Genomic DNA, 19436 nt, shown 5'->3' with positions numbered 1-19436 from the left:
CGCGTTGTGCGTGTGGAAATGCTCTTACTTTCACATTTAAACATAGCCCCTAGTTCTACTGTTGTTTTTCTTCAATTTGATTTAACCAAACGTTTAAGTGATCGCCGATCATTCATGATTTTTTCCCACCACATTTCTTCCTCCAATCCGATGGGTCCCCACTATCCTTCCCGTTTTTAATAATGCGTTGGACAGTTCTTAACCCAATTTTAGTAGTTTCTGCAATCTCCTTAGATGTTTTCTCTGATTGATGCATGCCAATGATTTGACCCTTCTCAAACGGACTAACCTCTTTTCCACGACCACGAGATGTGTCTTTCTACGTGGTTGTTTAAGAAATGAGAAGCAACTCATTGCACCAGTTGGGCATGAATAACTTGTTGCCAGCTGAAAGATAATCGCCCGGCAGTAATTATCCAATAGGAGGCTCATAACTATTTGCTTAGTCAAATCCAGGTGTCGACTTTTTTTTGGGACAGGCAGTGTATTCTGCAGCGCTTTACAGTTCAGGGGTTCATGTAAAAACAGTCATAAATAACATAGCAACAGACAAGTCAATAATTACAAGAGGAATGAGGAGCCTGCTCACAAGAGCTTACAATCTATGAAATGTGAACGAGGCCTCAAAGGGGTATTCCAAATTACCCACTGGATAGTGAATAGCATTTACATCATTGGGGGGTGGGTCGCTGGGATCTCCAACCATCACCAGAACGGAGGTCTCCGAGTTGTGATCGTGCATTCTCAGTACTGTATACTCGTATAAAGGGATACCTAAGACACTCTACGACTTGGAAGTAATAATAGTACAGTAAAGCATAGTTTGCTTTCTTTTCTCTGTGGCACGTGTCAGGAAAAAGGGGAAGCCTATGCCGAGGAGCAGTGTTTGTCTCTGCGCTCGGGCTCCACGAGCTCTTTCATCTGCTAGCAATTTTGGTAATTCCAAGATATTTCTAGAGAAATCCAAGAAGGTGAGTTTTAAGACTGGGGACTGTCTTCTGCCAAGGGAACCTGGCCGAGCCTGTGCTGTGTGCTTACCAGCTGTGCAAGAAGTGATTAGATAGAGCAAGTAGCACACTGTACGTGCGCAAGGTATCTTATCGGTTCGATGAGACGCCAGGGTGGGGGTCCAGTCCTTGTAGTCAGGTCACAGGCCAGAAGTTGGGAAGGACTATTGTATTAGAAGTAAATGTGATTTCTTTCTTCCTGGCAGTGATGAGGGATAAACATTGAGTTGGCATCATAAAATGTGGCCCTGTATAATGCCACCGGTTTTGGGGTCTTCCTTCGGAGTCTCTTGTGATATTGGAAGGTTCCTCTGGTTAAAAAGTGAGTGTTGGGTTTTTAACGTAGGAATTTTTTTGCAGTCAACGGGTCCAGTCACGACTAGCAAAATAAAAGGAGTTGATGCTGAGTTATTGCGGTATTCAGCATTTTATCCTGACCATCATGGAGTGGAAAGCGAGGTGAGAGACTGGAAATATAAATATAAGCCCATAAATTGTCCTCAAAACTTCTTAAATTTTATCATCCAAATGCAGAGGTTACTATCACACCCCAGGCCTGAAGCCTTGCCCAAAATAGTCCCATGGCCCCTTATTTAAACATATGTGATGGTTGTCAGGCCCTCTTACGTATTTTGCATCTGGAGCTGCAAGTTACTCCTGTTTTGCCAGCGACATGTCTCCAGGGGGTCTAAGGGTTCCCTACCTTGACATTCGGGTGACTCTTGAGAGGTCCCCATACACATTAGATCTTCGACCGGTCCCACATTAGACTAATTTGCTCCAATTTGTATAGGCTGATTTCTATTTTTATTTTCCATGAAGTGTTATAAAGGTTTGCACCCGTAGGTGGCGGTATTGGAGCCTGCAGTAAATATTCAGCCAGGATCTGCACACAATATAATAGGTGCCTAAGGCGCTAGTAATAAGATATCCATGTGGATAAAGAGTATGGGGTATATACTGTAGGTGGATAAATACCAGTAGGTTAACCTGTTGCTTCAATAATTTCTGACTCTCACGCACACCTCAATCCAGCTTTATAAGTGGCGTCCTTAAATGCCCCATCTCCTGTGTTTTATGCTCCCCCTGAATATATTCGACCTCCAAACCACATGTGATCCAGTTTCAAGCTGACAGGTTACTTCGATAATGTTCCCTGGCCCAAACCGTCCTGTAATTCCCGTCTTTTCTCTTTGCCGAAACCACTTCTGTGTCCTACAATGGAAAAGTCATAAAGTCGCATTGCCAGTTCCGAGATATTTTCAGAGAGGATGGAAATTACATTTCCTTTGATGTCCAGTGTTTAAATAATTGAAAATAAAAACTCTCTGGGTGGAAAATAGGAACAGTCAATGTGTTTAGATGGGGGGACCTCAAATTCATGTGTTTTTTTTTTATATTATTTTTTTACTCAGTCTTATGTGCAGTCTTACTGTCTTGTTTACTGGTATTCTGTTAATTTACGTGTATGTGTATGTGTATATATATATATATATATATATATATATATATATATATATAATTTTTTTGTAAATTATTTTCTTCAATTTTTTATTATTTTTTACCATATTGATGAAGCATCATGGCAGTTCACTAAAAAGCTATCCACGCCTGACTGTATATTATTTAAAGGAACACTCAATACAAAACTGCCCTGATACCATTGCCCAGCCCTTCTGTCACTGCACTAAAGACAGCCATGCATGCTCGTTTGTTGACAGCCATCTGTCCCCCCCATACACATGCATGTGTGGAACTGGGAGAGGAGAGAAGCTTCTGCCAGAAACCCCTTGAGAACAAAAAGATTGGGCATGTTGAAAACCAGCATTACTTCTCTCCCCCTGACATCTGCCATTGGTCCGGAGACCCCCAATACATATTAGATGGTCGGCCGATGGCACTAGAACTGGCAGGTTTGCCAACATGCATCTAGCTTAAGGGGTTGTTTCACCTCCGACATTAGTGTCATATCACTAGGATATGCACTGGTGCGGGTCCCACCTTTTGGGACCTGCACTTGTCCCTAGAACAGAGTCCCCAAATTGAATGAGAGTTCACTGCACATGCGTGGCCGCCCCAAAATTTATTGCAACGGGGCTGCCAAAAATAGAAGAATGCCCTCGCTCTGCTTTTTTTTTTTGAACTCCCATAAGTATGTGAAAGTATTCCGAGTTTACCTTGACTTTATACTTAGTGTAGCTGCACTTATAGGGAGTCTGTCACCAGGAATTTCACTATTTTTTAAAAGCCAGAGGATCGTGCTTTCTACACCCGTGCAACAAAATCGTGCAACCAGGAATATCAATATATTTCACCAGGAGCAATGCCTTGCAGGACCTGCTCGGCTGAATGTAATAAACAGAAATGAACAGCTAAGTGCACCAAGGGCGGGAACGAGAAACTCGGTGCACCCTTGCTCCTCCTCTGCAAGTCGCTTCCTAATTGACAAGGCCAGGTTCCTGCTTAGTTCTCTTATCTGACCCTGTCAATCAAGAATGAGAGGGAGGGGAGGGCAGAGGGAGCAGCAAGGGTGCACAGAGTGACTTGGCCCTGCCCTTGGTGGACTTAATTGCTCATATGGATTACTTTTTCTCCAGAATCAAGCAATGGATCGCTAAGTGAAAGGTATCATTACATTCAGCTGAGCCAGCCCTACACGATATTGAGCCTGGTGTAACATCGAATTTCCTGATGAGAGTTACCCTTTAAGATGCACACCAGGTTTTACCCAGAGCTTAAAGCTAAGGCTAGATGGTGATTTTGACCAGCAGGTTCAGACCATCTGGCGACTTGCGGGTTGCAACGTGACCACACGGCCAAAATCCCCATGTTGCCCAAGCCTTACACTGACGAGAGACTCTGCAGGGAGGCAGAATGGGCCAGTTGATATACATCTTATATTATTTGCCGGCGTCCTGTCTCTCTTCAGGTGTTGTCAAAGCATCTTCCTTGGGGCCTGGTGAGACACAGGTAGCTGACTGGGCCGTACCGTCGGTTCGGTGCCGAAGGAATTTTGTGCACACGTCCTACTGTATTTAATACGACCTGTGTTTCTCTACACCCGATGTAAGATCAGGAGGTAATGCAAAAAGTAAAGGGACAACTTAATGTTTAAATTCTCCACCACAATTCTGGGCAAATCTAAAATACTTGCGGAAAAGAAATAAGCCGATTTTTATTGTCCGGGATTCCAGGAGGGTTTTATGTAGAATCTGTGGTAGGCTGTGATTATTATTTTCTCCTTTTCTTTGGTTAGAAATTAGAATATTTGACATTCTCTACTGACTTCATATTGACAATGTGCAGGGTGTTTGGACAGTTTCTTGGGTCAGTCTCCATCCAATGGTTATTCTTTAGATTTATGTGTTTTTACTCTAAAGCCGTCAAGCCTGAATTCACACAACCGATAGGAGGGAAAATATTCACGTATATAGACATTTATTCGCCCCGCTGTTCTATACTTTTCATCTCTAATTTAGAATTCCTTTATATATATATATATATGTGTATATATATATATATGTATATATATATAATGAGTTAAACCCTTTTCTCGAAGTTGAGTCTACAGTATAATGTAAAGAACATTGATGTCTGGATACTGAGACCTCATATGTACGGCTGGTTTACCGCTCCTTACAATCCATGGAATAGAGCTGTAAGGGTCCATACAAGATTTTTTATTTTCTACATGACGAGAGCCAGAATTGTCTAATTAAAAAGTTTCCATTGTCTTTCCTGCTAATGTAGTGCCCAAAAAATAATGCTGACCAGTCTCCTCCATGGTGCAAAATGAGTTTATTTCCAAAATTGTTTGCATCCTGGTGACTATTGAATTAAGTTTATTAGCATATGAGTTGCTGGTGGTGGCAATGGTGTGGTGCCGTCTTCTAAGACACTTGTCTCAGTAGCCATCCCAGCCATTCCCATGGCTCTTACCACCCGCTATATATTTTTTTGGGTAAAGTGACGGACGCCATGATTGAACCCGACAGATCTCATTATAAGTCAGTGGAGTCTGTCCGGAGCTGTCAGCATATATCCATCACGGCTTTAATTCTGTTCTGCTCCAATGACAAAAGGAAAAGTAGAATCCATACCTCAAATGTGATCAAGTAAAGAGGAGTTTTTCTTGGAGGCTTATTGAGGCCAAAATTTCCAATATTGTCATATCACGGCAAACGCGGGTAAATACTGGGCAGATGCCAGGACTCCCGGTGATGTGGACAACCATTCTATACTTGTAAAGCCAAGGAGTTTGGTAGATAAGGGTCCCTTTTAGTAAAGAACCTACCTACCGCTGGTCCAGGCACCATCTATAATATCAAAATGCCACCCAGCAATACATACAAAGCACTTAAAGCAAAACCAACAAAAAAAACTAAAGCAAAATCAGCAAAACCAGCAACTTTTCAGTAGGCCTTGACTCATCTGAATTACTCTAGTGTCAGGTAATTGCTAGTAGACTGTTGATGAGCTCACGGCTTCGTGTCAGTGAAGAGATCTGGTGGCGTCGGCGTCTACGGCATTTCCTATAAAAACATTTCCAGACAGAAAGTTCCATAAGACGTTTGTCAAACAATCGTTAGATTTTCTTTAGCGTTTCTCTGCTAAAATACGAGGATTCTTTTGTGCTGTTTACTTAGGAGGCCCTTCCTTGTTGGAAATTCCTATGAGGCTTTTTGCTTTTTCCAAGCAAAGGCATTTCGTGGTGAGACTGCTCTGGTCGTTAACAGCATCCTAGACCCAGTTCTATCGGTAATTGGTTACACAGCAGGGACGTTCCACTGTAAACCCAATGTGCTAATATTGACCCTCATGTCAGAATAATCAGGAGAAGACGACCTCCAGGGTGGCCGAGGAGGATGAGATTTTGCTTATGACGGAATACATAAGAAATAGGTTATGTTTAAGGAAGAAGAAAAAGACCAAATAAAAACTATAGAGTCCCTATGCGATAGACGGGCTGCTAACTATAAAGGTACAACCTCACAGGTCAGATTGAGACATGACCCATAATTTTCACATCAGAAATCTTAATTTACCCTCCGATCTCTGGCTCGGATCTGCACGAGGATTATCCCTACTATCCTTCAGTGAGGCCGATGTCCTATTTCTTGGTGAGGAATCTACAGAAATAAATAGCACCCTACTAGCAAGCATTTTTCCATGGCAGCACAAAAAAAATCCATGTTGAAATTTCCAGTGCATGTGAACAGGGTTGAGGATTTGATGTGGATTTTGTAATCTGCACTTAAATCTGTGTTGAATATGACACGTGTGGATCTATGCAGTACACATAGTAGTACCAAGAACCTTAGGTGATCAAGGTGTCTCGCTGCTGTAATCCCCAGTGATCCGCAGCACGTGTTCATTATCCCTGGAGCACCACAGAAGAAATGCCGCAGACCATTGGATGTAGTGAATAGTGGACTCTCCTACATTAAAGGGTATTTCCAAGACCCCTCAAAAATGTAGGTAGGGGCAAGGAGTGTTCTAACAAAAGAAGCCTTCTTCACCTGTCCATTCCTGAGCCTTTCCTCCTCTGCTCCAATCTCTGGTCTCAGCAGTTACATGGGGTAGTCAAAGATGTCATTGCTGCAGTAGCAGAAACCAAGACCGACGAAAGAGCAGTTTTGGAATGGTGGGTATTGAACAGATGAGTAAGGCCTCATACACACGACCGTTTTTACCATCCACATGCTATTTGCCTCTTTTTTTGCAGATAGCACAGAGATCTATTCATTTCTATGGGCTCGCAAAAAAAATGGACAGCACACGGATGTTGTCCGTATGTCCGTTCCCGCAAATTATAGATCATGTCCGAGTTCTAGTCCTCATTACAGACCAGAATAGCAATTTATATTAACGGGAGTAAAAAAAATTGCAGAATGCACTGTGGGGATTCGCTCTGGTAGTTAGGATTAGTGGGTGCAGCACAGCAAAGTACAAGTTCTTGGTTCAAAACATTCTCACGTTAAAGCAAAACAAAAACGCAAGTTGCTTGGCGATTGTTCACACACATGAAAAGTTCATATACAAAACAGTCACCTTGTCTCCTGGGTGTTACTTCACACCCTGTTGGAAGTTCTGCTTTGTCAAGTCCACAGACAGGCGTTAGGTTGTCCTGTTCGCCCTCACAGGGGTGTGAGCCCCCCAGCCCGGCTTAAGCCGCGGATCCCAACACAGCCCTCAGATCACAGCACACAGACCTCCTGAGCTCCACAATGATTCCTTGTTCCTTCTTACAGCACACAGAAGGTATCTGTATTTTGCGGACCAGAACACAGATATGGTCATGTGCACAAGGACTTAGGCTACATGCACATGATACAGATACCTTTCACATTTTTCTCAGTCCCATTAATAGAAATGGCTATTCTTTATTGCAGAACGGTCAAGAATAGGACATGTTCTGTAATTTGCAGATGTCGACACGGATGTCGACAGCATATGGATAACATCCGTGTGCTGTCCTTTTGTTTTGTGGGCCCGTACAAGTGATTGGGTCCATGTGCAATCTGCAAAAAATGCTGATTGAATGTGGATCCAAAATACGGTTGTGTGCATGAAGCCTTAGGATAGTTTCACACTAGCACTAAACTGTTCAGGCAGGCTGTTCTGGTAAAGGAACAGCCTGCTAGAGTCAATCATATCCGGTATTGCCAGATGCTACCGCTGGAGCCCATTCACTATAATGGGACCCGGCTGTTATCCGGCCTGTTTCTGTGCCGGGATTCGGCCAGACAAAAAACACTGCTAATGCCTAAAACAGGCCGGATCCCTACTAGGTCCCAATATAGTCAATGAGGCCTGGCGGTTCTCTGTCACTGTGATGATCCCTGGCAGGCTGTTCCTCCTCCAGAACAATTTAACATACAGATGCACAATCTGCGGCCCTAAAAGCTGTTGCAAAACCACAACTCCCAGCATGCCCTAATAGCTGTATACTGGCTGGGCATGCTGGGAGTTATAGTTTTGCAACAGCTGGAGGGCCGCAGGTTTAGCACTAGTGTGAAACTAGCCTTAGGCTATTTTTGTTATTTTATACCCTTTACCATACTTTACCTAAATTATTGGGGTCTCAGAAAACCCCTTTATCTCAGAACAATATACTGAAAATCCCGAAGTCCCTCCTTGAGTACTTTAGTGAGTAATTGTTACCAGCTTATCGAACAGATTTAACTTCCTTTACTGATGGGCAAAATTCTCATTAACATTTGTTTGCATAACATCGGCTAAATTCAGATAAGATGAGCGATGGGTCGTTTGTGTATGAAATATGGGATTGCTTGTGAAACTGTACTTTATATTTAGTTTTATTTTTATAGATTTTTTTTAATTGTAAGTATGATACAAAAGTCCTTTTAAAGGCTACGTACACCTTCAGGGGCAATTTTTTATGATTGCATTTTACTCATTTGGGGCTAAAAATAATTTTTTCAATTGGTCTTTATTAAAAATATTGAGCCGTTCTGTCACAAAGGAGTAACAGTTTTTGTAGCTGTGTGATTCCTACTTACACTTTCACTTCTAATAACCCTTATCTCTAAATTACTGAGAGGTCACAAACCCTTATATAAGCCACATTCTTATCAGTAAGATAAGGATTCAGCTTTGATGAGTGTTTATAAAGTCAGAGAGCAGAGATAAGGAGCTGTCAGCTAGCTGTCTGGCGGAGCAGAGAGAAAATTCATATTCTGCTAAGTAGAGCATCTTAGCCCTGTACAGAGAGAGAGACTCTATATTTAATAAAGACCAATTGAAAAAATGATTTGAAGCTCATAATGAGTACAATGTAATAATAAAACTAATTGCCCCCAAAGGTGTACATAGCCTTTAAAGGGAGGCCTTCCTAATAAAGAGTTATGACATTATAAGCAGTGCCATCATGTAATATAGTCTATGGCTACTTTCCAGCGACTTCATTGTTGCGCGTGGTCAGCATGTTGACACCGTTCCCCGCTACCCTCCATAGGTAAACATTGAGCTGCCAGTATCCCATGATTATATTGTGACCAAATTACACTAAACAGAGGCCAAACATAGTACACAACAACAGGAAGAGGGAATATTATAGGAATATGATGTGTATTATTTTCGTCATTGACAGTCTGTGTGATTCGTGATTCTACTTCAGAGGTGACGTGTCAGGACCCGGGGTGTAGTCAGCAGGACGGTCACAACAAGAAGTGTCTTGGGAGCTGCTGGTGTAAAATTTATGTTTTGTTTTTCTCTATAAATCCAAAGCCCGATGACCAAAGTGGGAAGACTGATGTCACCTCTCTTCTGTTTTCAGGAGCTGGCCAGCTGCGGCTGGAACAAGAAGGAAAAACACAGCCTAGCTCCAAACGTTGTCGCCTTCACAAGACGGTTTAACCAGGTACAGACTGCTTGGGGGGGATTAATAATGGTTGTGATTACTGGCACTAGCTTATTCTACCAGCAGACATATTCAATGTACGTTTCATGCCTATGAACGAATGCCACGCAGATGGATGAAGGGCATCCCCAGTTGTGCTACTCTGTTAACATGACATTTATGGCCTCTGCTTACGCTGGGACATACGGATTTAATGGATTCATCACCCGTATGGTTCAATGTTAAAAAAAATAATAAAAAGTTTTAAAGTTTGCACTCGATTTTTGTTGTACTGACATAAACCAGTCTGACGGAGGCCAGAACGACACACTTTTAGCCCCTGCCTGGCTACCTTGGCCCTATGGATATGCTGAGCTTTATGTCAGTGATGCGGACTCAGCCTTACATTATGCCCTCACAGGGAATAAATAATTGAGAATGTCATAAGGTGACTGGACGAATACAGTGCCTTCGGAAAGTCTTCAGACCTTATCACATTTCGTTATGTGGCCGCCTTGTGCTAAAGGTTTCCCCATCATTCTGCACTCGAAACTTCATAATGAGAAAGTGAAAACAGAAGGTTCAAAATCTTCGCTAATTTATTAAAAAGGAAAACCTAAAATCTTGCATTGACACAAAGTATTGCGACCCTTTACTCAGGACTTAGTTGAAGCCACTTTGGCAGTGATTACTGCCTCCAGTCTTCTTGGGTATGATGCCACACCTGGCTTTCAGGTTTTTCTTCCATTCTTTTCTGCAGATCCTCTCAAGCTCTGTCTGGTTGGATGGGGACCGTCAGTCATTTTCAGGTCTCTCCAGAGATGTTCCCAAGGCTCTGACTGGGCCACTCAAGGACATTGAGAGTTGTACCTCCAGACATGACACTTAGATTTCAGGAGTCATTTAGGTGTTTTTTTTTTGCAAACTCCATGTGTGTCTTACTGAGGAGAGGCTTCTTTCTGGCCACTCTGCTATAAAGCCCAGATTGGTGAAGCCTGCGGTGATGGTGGACCTTTTCGAAGTTTCTCCTATCTGCACACACAATCTTTGGAGCTCAGCCAGATTAACCAGTGGGTTCCTGGTCACCTCTGTTACCGAGCCCCTTCTGCCCCGATGACTAAGGCTACTTTCACACTGGCGTTTTGGCTTTCCGTTTGTGAGATCCGTCATGGACTGTCACAAGCGGTCCAAAACGGATCAGTTTTGCCCTAATGCATTCTAAATGGATAAGGATCCGCTCAGAATGCATCAGTCTGCCTCCGATCCGCCTCCATTCCGCTTTGGAGGCAGACACCAAAACGCTGCTTGCAGCGTTTCGGTGTCCGTCTGACGAAACTGAGCCAAACGGATCCGTCCTGACACACAATGTAAGTCAATGGGGACGGATCCGTTTTCTATGACACAATCTGGCACAAACTGCTGTCTGCGAGAGGATTTTCCCTGACTGAAAACCTCAATAGTATTCTTCTCTACAGGCAAAATATACTGGTATATACTGATATATCTCTATATGACAGGAGTCTATAGGTAGGAAAAAAAGAAGTCACATTTTTTTTACTGTTTTTTTAAAAGATAACAGCAGAAAAACTGTGGTAATAAACACATTTCTGTAATATACTTGATTTAAAGGGAGTCTGTCAGCACATTTACCCCTTTTTAACAGTTCCCATAGCGCTGTAGCCGCAACCCAGATGATTAAAGCGGTACCTTTATATGCTTTTGTGGACTTGTAAAACTGCCAAAAACAAACTTTGATGCATATGTAAATGAGGGCTCGTAAGTGCCCAGGGCGGCGTCCACCGCGTTGGTGCCCAGGCAGCTCTGCCTCTTCGGCTCTTATCCCTGCCCAGCCTCTTCCTCTGTCCGCCCATCTGTTTTCTCTCCCCCTTAGCGAGATTCCGCGCCTGCGCGCTGACTTCCTTGGCCGGGGCATGCGCACTGCGATGCCCATTGCTGGCACGGCATCGCAGTAGCTTATGCGCATGCCCCGGCCAAGGAAGTCAGCGCGCAGGCGCGGGATCTCGCTGAGGGGGAGAGAAAACAGATGGGTGGACAGAGGAAGAGGCTGGGCGAGGATAAGAGCCGAAGAGGCAGAGCTGCCTGGGCACCAACGCGGTGGACGCCGCCCTGGGCACTTACGAGCCCTCATTTACATATGCATCAAAGTTTGTTTTTGGCAGTTTTACAAGTCCACAAAAGCATATAAAGGTACCGTTTTAATCATCTGGGTTGCGGCTACAGCGCTATGGGAACTGTTAAAAAGGGGTAAATGTGCTGACAGACTCCTTTTAATAAACCCAGAAAACTTAAAAAATTATAGTTATGGCTACGAATGTGGGAAGGCAACTTTGCAGTATATATGCTTCATAGGATATGTTCACATGTGTCATTTTATTCACCCTGTGTAAAAAATGACAGTAGAATATACAGTATTTATAATTTTTACTGAAAACACCAAAAAAATGCAGCGAAAACCTTGATGAAAACATCCCTGGAAAACATTAGCATTGCATAGTATACAAGGTGGATGAATAAAGTTCAGACATAAAGGGGGCCCAGTGTGATTCTATTGGCCCAAGGGGCCCACGTAAACCTGGGGTTGACTCTGCCCTTTAGGCTACATTCACTCGACCGTATGAATGAGCCCACATCCGTTCCGCAATTTTGCGGAACAGGTGTGGACCCATTTATTTCAATGAGGCGACAAAAGATGAGGACAGCACACAGCGTGTTGTCCGCATCCGTAGTTCCGTTCCGCCGCCCTGCAAAAAAATAGAACATGTCCTATTCTTGTGCAGACATTTTGGAGGATAGCGGCGGCATGTGCGGTCCGGTTCCTGTGTTTTGCAGATCCGCAGAAGACCACGGTCGTGTAAATGTAGCCATACTCGTCATGTCGAGCCCGCTGACAGTGGGACGTTATATGGGTGCAATATACAGAGTACAGACCCTTCCTTAGATCCCCAGTCAAGAACATTCTGGTTGCTCTGCGATAGGGCTAAATACAGGAGCCACACACACATTTTCCATTTTAAAGACCCTTCAGCTCATGGAGTGGGAATGCACTTTCCGCTTTGCATTACTGAAAGGTTGCGTGTGAGATGTGTTGCACATCGCAAATGGAGATCTGTTTATCATCTATGAAATCCTCTCCCCTTAATGCAGTAAGGAAACTCCATTACCAAAAACTATAGGTTTGGCTTTTCTTTCATCTCTCTTCGTATGATGTGACTGCTGAGGTCATTTATTTCCAAAATAGCTGCAGATGTTGTGTTGGGCAGTAGCTACGAGAGGCCCCCAAACCTTCTAGTGCTGCTGCATCCTATTCTTCTAGACTCTGACGCTGCTCTGAATTACTGCAGGTGTTCTGCTAGTTTCCTACAGGACCCTCATTCCTCTTTCATAACTCAGAAGCCATTCTCAAAATTTCCAACATTTAGGTTTGTAAATTGTTACTGCTTTTGTGAAATAAGAAGTCAAGTGATTCTCAACAACCCTTTCCTGTATTCATAATTGAGGTTCTCCTGCCTGGAGCGCTCCTCTTTGGGCCTGGAAAGCTGCTAACAAGAACTTACTCTGGGGGACCCATTACATATTATGTAGATAACCTTCCAGTGAGTAACCAATGCCAACAGGAGCGGACTGGGAACTTAAAGTGGTCCCATGTTGTAGGCGGGTCCAAATTGACAGAAGGCGGGGCAACATAATGAGGTGGGGTCAATCATATACCCCAGTACAGCACAAAATACTGCCGCCCGCGCCACTGTATGAAGCAGTATCATTATCCTGTCCATAGTTCAGTTCTGGAGGACACCTGCGGGCACTGGCCATGTGCATAAGTGCCTGATGCTTCCATATTAATTAATGCTGAGAGAAACCGATCGTTATGTACCTGGCAGGCGGCCAAGAAGAGGGCTTGGGAGACCCTCTAGGCATCGGCCCACTAGGAAATTTCCCCTGTAAGATCTGTGGCCAATTCTCCCATGAATGCCAACCGCTGTCTTATTAAAGGGGTTGTAGTTGATCAGACAACCCCTTTTAAGTAGATGTCGTCAGCAGACAGAGACTAGAGAAGTTTTCCAGCCTTTTTGGTGCCAATGCTGGTCAGCATCGTAATGGACAGCACTCATCAATGGGAGCACATTGACTTCAATGAGCGCAGCGTAGTAGTAGTTCCCTCCCTCCCTCCACTGCAATACTGACTCGGGGCCAACTTTCAGAAATGGGGCTACACCAAACAGCTGATCAGCGGGGCTGGACCCCCCTCCGATCAGCTAGTGATGGCCTGTATCCTTAAAAAAGACTGGACAATCCCTTTAAAGGGGTTGTCCCATGAAAAATATTCTACAGCTTTAGAGCCAGCACCTGGATCTCAATACTTTTGTAATTGCATGTAATTAAAATTGTTATATAGGCCCTGAGTTATTCAGTAAAATGTATCTGTATAGCGCCACATGCTGTACTTTTTCGTATTTCTTTGTCCTGCTCACTGAGATGACCGCACATGCTCAGTTTCATCCTTCAACTGCCTCCTGAGCTGTGATAGGGAGAGAGCTGCAGCAGAAAGGACACACCTCCTGAGCTGTGGTAGGGAGAGAGCTGCAGCAGAAAGGACACACCTCCTGAGCTGTGATAGGGAGAGCTGAGACACGCCCCCTGAGCTGCAGCAGAAAAGACACTGGCACTGACTGACTCCCTGGTTTTATGGGAAGTCTGGTGCCGTGATCTGAGGCCAGTGAGTGGCAGCAGTGGAATATGGGACATCCCTGTAAGTTCATTTGTTACTTTAATAGGCTTCCGGAAGTTTCCCTAGTAAAAATAAAAATTGGGCAACCCCTTTAAGTCTTCTTTATGGACACGGCCAAGGGAATCTTTTTTTTCAAATCCATCCTATTAAAACTATCTTACATGTCCATTGAGCCCCTACCAGCTGAATCTAATGCAAATATAGCAGCTTTTTTTAATCATATGCAAATTAGTCCCTGGTGCCCGGCGAGCGCATCCCATGCACAGTGTACTGCGCGTGTGCGCTGAACACAATGGCGATCAGGCTGCCGTGAAACTTCAAGGCAAGGTGTGCATAAGTCTACATGCCTGGCCCTGTCAGTCAAGGAGGTCAGGGTACATCACGTAGAGAGTGAGCGGTGCAACAGCCACACCCTTGTTGCTCCTAGGGACTAACTTACATATTGTTAAAAAGCAGTTTTCTCTGCAATAAGACCACAAAGTGGCATGAGATTAGACAAGCATGGCCCCTCATTCAATGGCGATAATTTATATTCCCTCAAATTCCCGTTAGCTGTATATCTGGACATCAGTCTCCCAGAATCACTTTCTGCACAGTGTGTAAGCAGCATTGAGGTAGTATCCTAACACTTCAGGGGACGCATGCAGACACAACCCTGGCCTAAAATGACGGCACAGCATACCCCAATTGTATCATCACCCATGATCTGCTGCTGAAAATTAGACAATGCTAACTTATTTTTGGCTATAATAAGCAATTCCATGTTAATTTTGGAAATTCATGATTGTAAATGTTGAGTCCAATCAGGAAATCTGGCAGCGGGGGCGGATGGATTACCGTAACTTCATTAGGTCATTTTCACATGGATACAATTTCTCACTCTCCATCGTTTCCATCAAGTGGAAAAAACTACTATCAGCCACTTGGAAGCGCCTTTCATCCCCTGCCCCCTAAATACAAAAAATAATTATTTGGCTATTTAGAAAAACAGATGTGAATACAAACCACTGGACATTTTCTGGGAATAATTTTAATTTTTTTCTTTTCCGGCACAAATATTTGATTTTGGGCCATGCTGAGAATTTCACATAGTAGAAGTTGTCACGGTACCAAGGGCTTAGTAGGTGGTGATATTACATTTTCAAGATGGCCGCCGCTTCCAAGCCAGTCAAAATTATTTATTTTTTTTGTAAGTCCTGCCATTTTTCTTTAAAAAACCTGAAAGATAAGAACAAGCTTCGCAAAAGCATTTCCTTATTATACATGTAGAAGCAAATGTAACCCAGTGGTATGATGGTAAAAGACCAGTTTTACATTCATGTGTAGTACTGACCAGTGTCAGCTGATTTTGCACCAGAAATCTCCATTTGCTACCCGGAAACCGTCAGCAAGCTGCTGTTGATGGATTGTTTCATTCATGTTTTGTTAGGCATGTATTACCTGCATTTTCACACGAGCCGCAACTGCAATTGAATAAAGACATAAAAAGACTCTGTTCACATATGGTAACCTCTGGTCTAGCTAGAGGCATGACTGCTTTGATGGATCCTAATGAATCCTGACAGTTTCCACTGAATTATAATAGGGGTCCATTGAATTTCTGTTGTTTTTACAGAAAGAGTCTATGTTGTCTTGGCCGTCAGAAAGCAGCAGAAACAGTGCTGATACTAAGGCCTCTTGCACACGAACGTGTGCGCCCCGTGGCTGTGCTGCGGCCCGCAAATGCACGAACACCGACCGTGGGGCAGCCCCAGCGGATCGCGGACCCATTCACTTTAATGGGTCCGCGATCCGGCCGTTCCGCAAAAAGATAGGACATGTTCTATCTTTTTGCGGAACGGGAGTACGGGACGAAACCCCACGGAAGCACTCTGTAGTGCTTCCTTAGGGTTCCGTTCCGCATCTCCGTATTTGCGGACCCATTGAAGTGAATGGGTCCGCATCCATGATGCGGAATACACACGGAACGGTGCCCGTGCACTACGGCCACGGAGCGCACACGTTCATGTGAATGAGGCCTAACAGTGCTGTCCTCTTACACCACAGATGTCAAACTTGTTGCAAAACTACAACTCCCAGCATGCCCTGATAGCTGTAGGATGCCCAGGCTTAATAAGAGTTGCAGTTTTGCAACAGCTGGAGGGCCACGAGTTCGGCATCACGGAGACAAGCATTTGACTCTATAAACGTAGGGCAGGCGAAAAACTGCGCTTTTAGGTGCCGCATCGAAGAGGTGATAACTGGGCGCCATTACATGGGTCAATGGAAAATAAGGGGAAAAATATTTATTTAAAAGGAAAATAATAGAGATATATTGATCTGTTATTTGCCTCTGTAGTTGTTCCTTCACAGAACATGTTGGGAGTTGTAGTAGACAGACCTTTTAAAGTGATCTTAAAAATGTATTTCTGAGAAAGCCAACAGTATTCTGATAATTCTGTGACCTATAAATCCTAGCACTTTTATACTTTGGAAAGCTGCCGCCCGTACAACACAGAGGTCAGCAGCGGATCAGCGTTATATAAGAGACCCAGAACAGGCCTCTCCAGCCACGGAGTAATTGTCCTCGCAGCGAGGACTGCGCACGTTAGCCTGCGGTTGGCTCGTCATCCTGAGTCTTGGCTCATTTCTGCAGAGCCTGGAAAAAATGGAATCTCACTATTAATGAGAACAAGGCGTCTGGTTTGTGTAGGGGGAGGATGAAATGCTAATAAATGCTGTAATGTTATGCAGTAAATAGTTTGCCGTTTTCCTTCTTTGTCCAATTGTATTGTCTTTTCGTAACTCGTTTATAACGCCGTCCCTCAGCTTGATGGAAGTTTTATTGTGATTTGCACAAAAGCACAGCATCTCTGCCGCGGTCATACACAGAACTGAAGGAACCTCACGATAGAGCGGCACCTTTTCTAACATTTAGCCCAGTGCGTTTTTCTGGAAGCCTATGGCAAAACTTCCAGAAAAATCACCATACCAAGAGTATGAAAGCCACAGCCGTAGTGTTTTTAATAGAAAAAGAAATGCAAAAAATGAAAATACTGCTGTCCACACTCCTTCGATGAGAAGATACATTATTTAAGTATATTAGGCAATTCTGGGACTCATTATTTATGTATTAAAGGCAATATATCACACTTTGTTTTGCTAACTAAAGCCAGATACTGACATTCTGTAAAGTATTAGACGGCCATCCTGCATGTTCTGCTGTTAACTGCATTTAGAAACATACTGCATACCAGCCACATGGTCCTTAGACACAATGGACAGGAGATGACTCCTTAATTTTTATGGTAGAGTATTGTGGGCATGCTTTGTGACCTATGCAGAGGTCATTGTGCAGGGAGAGGGAGTACATAAGCTGTTACCTTTTACCTATTGTCAATGGTGGATATCTATCTGATATCTATCTAATCTCTATCTATCTATCTCATATCTTTCTATCTATCTATCTCCTACTCTAATGGTAATCCTGCCAGTGATTATAATAAGTAATAAGATGACTGCGGAGAAGTGATCTCTACACAACAGGAAGTGTCAGCCTACTATTATGCTTAGCAGCCATTTTCATAAACAAATAAAATAAATCAGTTTTAGTATATGTTACTGCTGGAGCAGCATTATGCATAAAGCAATCTTTAGTTTCTTCACATTCCACTGTTTTCCTTGAGTTTTTCCCTTAGTTACGGCTGTTTAAACATTTACAATATGAGGACCTTCCCAAGATGGCTCCTCTGCCAGTTCTCTGAGGCCAAAACTGCTTTCCCTCACTTCCCATACACACTTGCTGTAGCCAGCAGCTTCCTGCCAGCCAATAAGATTGGATTACTGAGAGACACGCCTCCTCACTCTGAAGGCTAATGCAGGCATGCCGTGTGAAGGACCGCCCCTCTGTCTTCTGTTTATTCTAAAAGGAAGACAGACAATCCCTAGCAACGGTCTTTTAAGGGAGCAGTGGAAAGGGACAGGAGTTATTAACGAAAGCTGTTATTATAAGGTCATTACAGATCTTTTGCCAATCATTGACAGACTAACTCGGGTATACATGCCTAGCTCTAATAAACTAGCAAATAAATAAAAAATGGCAGTTGCACTTTAACATAAAAACTTTGTTTAAGCAATAAATCATTTTCTGATGACACATTCCCTTTAGGGTCCTTTCACGCGTCTGCAAGTGTTTTGCGGTCCGCAAATTGCGGATCTGCAAAACACGGACACCGGTCATGTGAGTTTTTGCATTTTGCGGACCATACATGGCCGGCACTATGATAGATATGCCTATTCTTATCCGTGGCTGCTGACAAGAATAGGACATGTTCTATATTTTTTTTTTGCGGGGCTGCGGAACGGAGCAATGGAGCGGACAGCACAGTGTGTTCTGTCCGCATCTCTTGCGGCCTCATTGAAATGCTGCGGAACAGATGCCGACTTGTGAATAGACCCTAAAGTTTGTGCACTAAAATAATACTTAAATTGGGTTTCATTTTTTTTATGTATATAAAGCTTCGGCTACTTTCACTTCTGCGTTTCAGGTTTTGAGATCCGGCAGAGAATCTCAAAACCTGATTTAAAAAGCATCCGTTCCATTTAATACATCCTGATGGCTCTGTTTTGGCCGGATCCGGTTGTATTAAATCAAAACTGAACAAACCTAATCAGACATGAAAATCATTGTTAGTCGATGGATGCTGGATCAGTTTTTTTCTGTCACCATTGACTTACATTGATTTTCATGTCTGATTAGGCTTGTTCAGTTTTGCAAATCGCTAATAGTGACCTATCCTATCCTTAAAAATTCCCTGAAAACACCTTTAAGGCCACAAAAATGACATTGTCTCATGTATGAATTCCTTCATCTTCAACTAAGCACCTGCATTTCTACTCACTTCAGTGCTATGTTGTCTGAAGGATTTACTTTTTCTTGCAAAAAACAAACAAACAACGTTTACGTGCTACTAAACATCTTTTTCTTTTTCCGTTTTAGGTCAGTTTCTGGGTTGTCCGAGAAATCCTAACAACACAGACTCTAAAAATCAGAGCTGAAATACTGAGCCATTTTATCAAGATAGCCAAGGTGAGGGTTTATGGTGTATTTTATGCTTTTCTATACTTTTCCTACCACAGGGTGACATCTATGGGAGCACTTAGGGTCCATTCAGACGTCCGTTGTTTGTTTCCTGATCTGTTCCGTTTTTTGCGGAACAGATCTGGACCATTTCTGTACCCATTCATTTTCAATGGGTCCTGAAAAAAAATCTGACATTGAGCTGTCCGATTTTTTTCAGGACCCATTAAAAATGAATGGGTACAGAACTGGTCCAGATCT

General features: G+C 43.3%; 1 protein-coding gene across 6 annotated transcripts in view; it reads left to right on the top strand.

Annotated features, from left to right (window-relative positions):
* The window catches only part of RALGPS1 (Ral GEF with PH domain and SH3 binding motif 1), a 337921-nt gene that overhangs the window by 97799 nt on the left and 220686 nt on the right, over window positions 1–19436 (top strand). For all 6 annotated transcript variants that reach the window (XM_044268334.1, XM_044268333.1, XM_044268329.1 and 3 more), the window contains 2 exons: window positions 9307–9390; window positions 19095–19184. In XM_044268334.1, the coding sequence (XP_044124269.1) occupies window positions 9307–9390; window positions 19095–19184 (174 nt within the window). The remainder of the gene's footprint in view (window positions 1–9306; window positions 9391–19094; window positions 19185–19436) is intronic.

The sequence above is a fragment of the Bufo gargarizans genome, chromosome 9, assembly GCF_014858855.1.
Source record: "Bufo gargarizans isolate SCDJY-AF-19 chromosome 9, ASM1485885v1, whole genome shotgun sequence".
NCBI lineage: Eukaryota > Metazoa > Chordata > Amphibia > Anura > Bufonidae > Bufo > Bufo gargarizans.
Note: the sequence above shows the minus strand (reverse complement) of the source record. Positions and strands in the feature narration are given on the sequence as shown.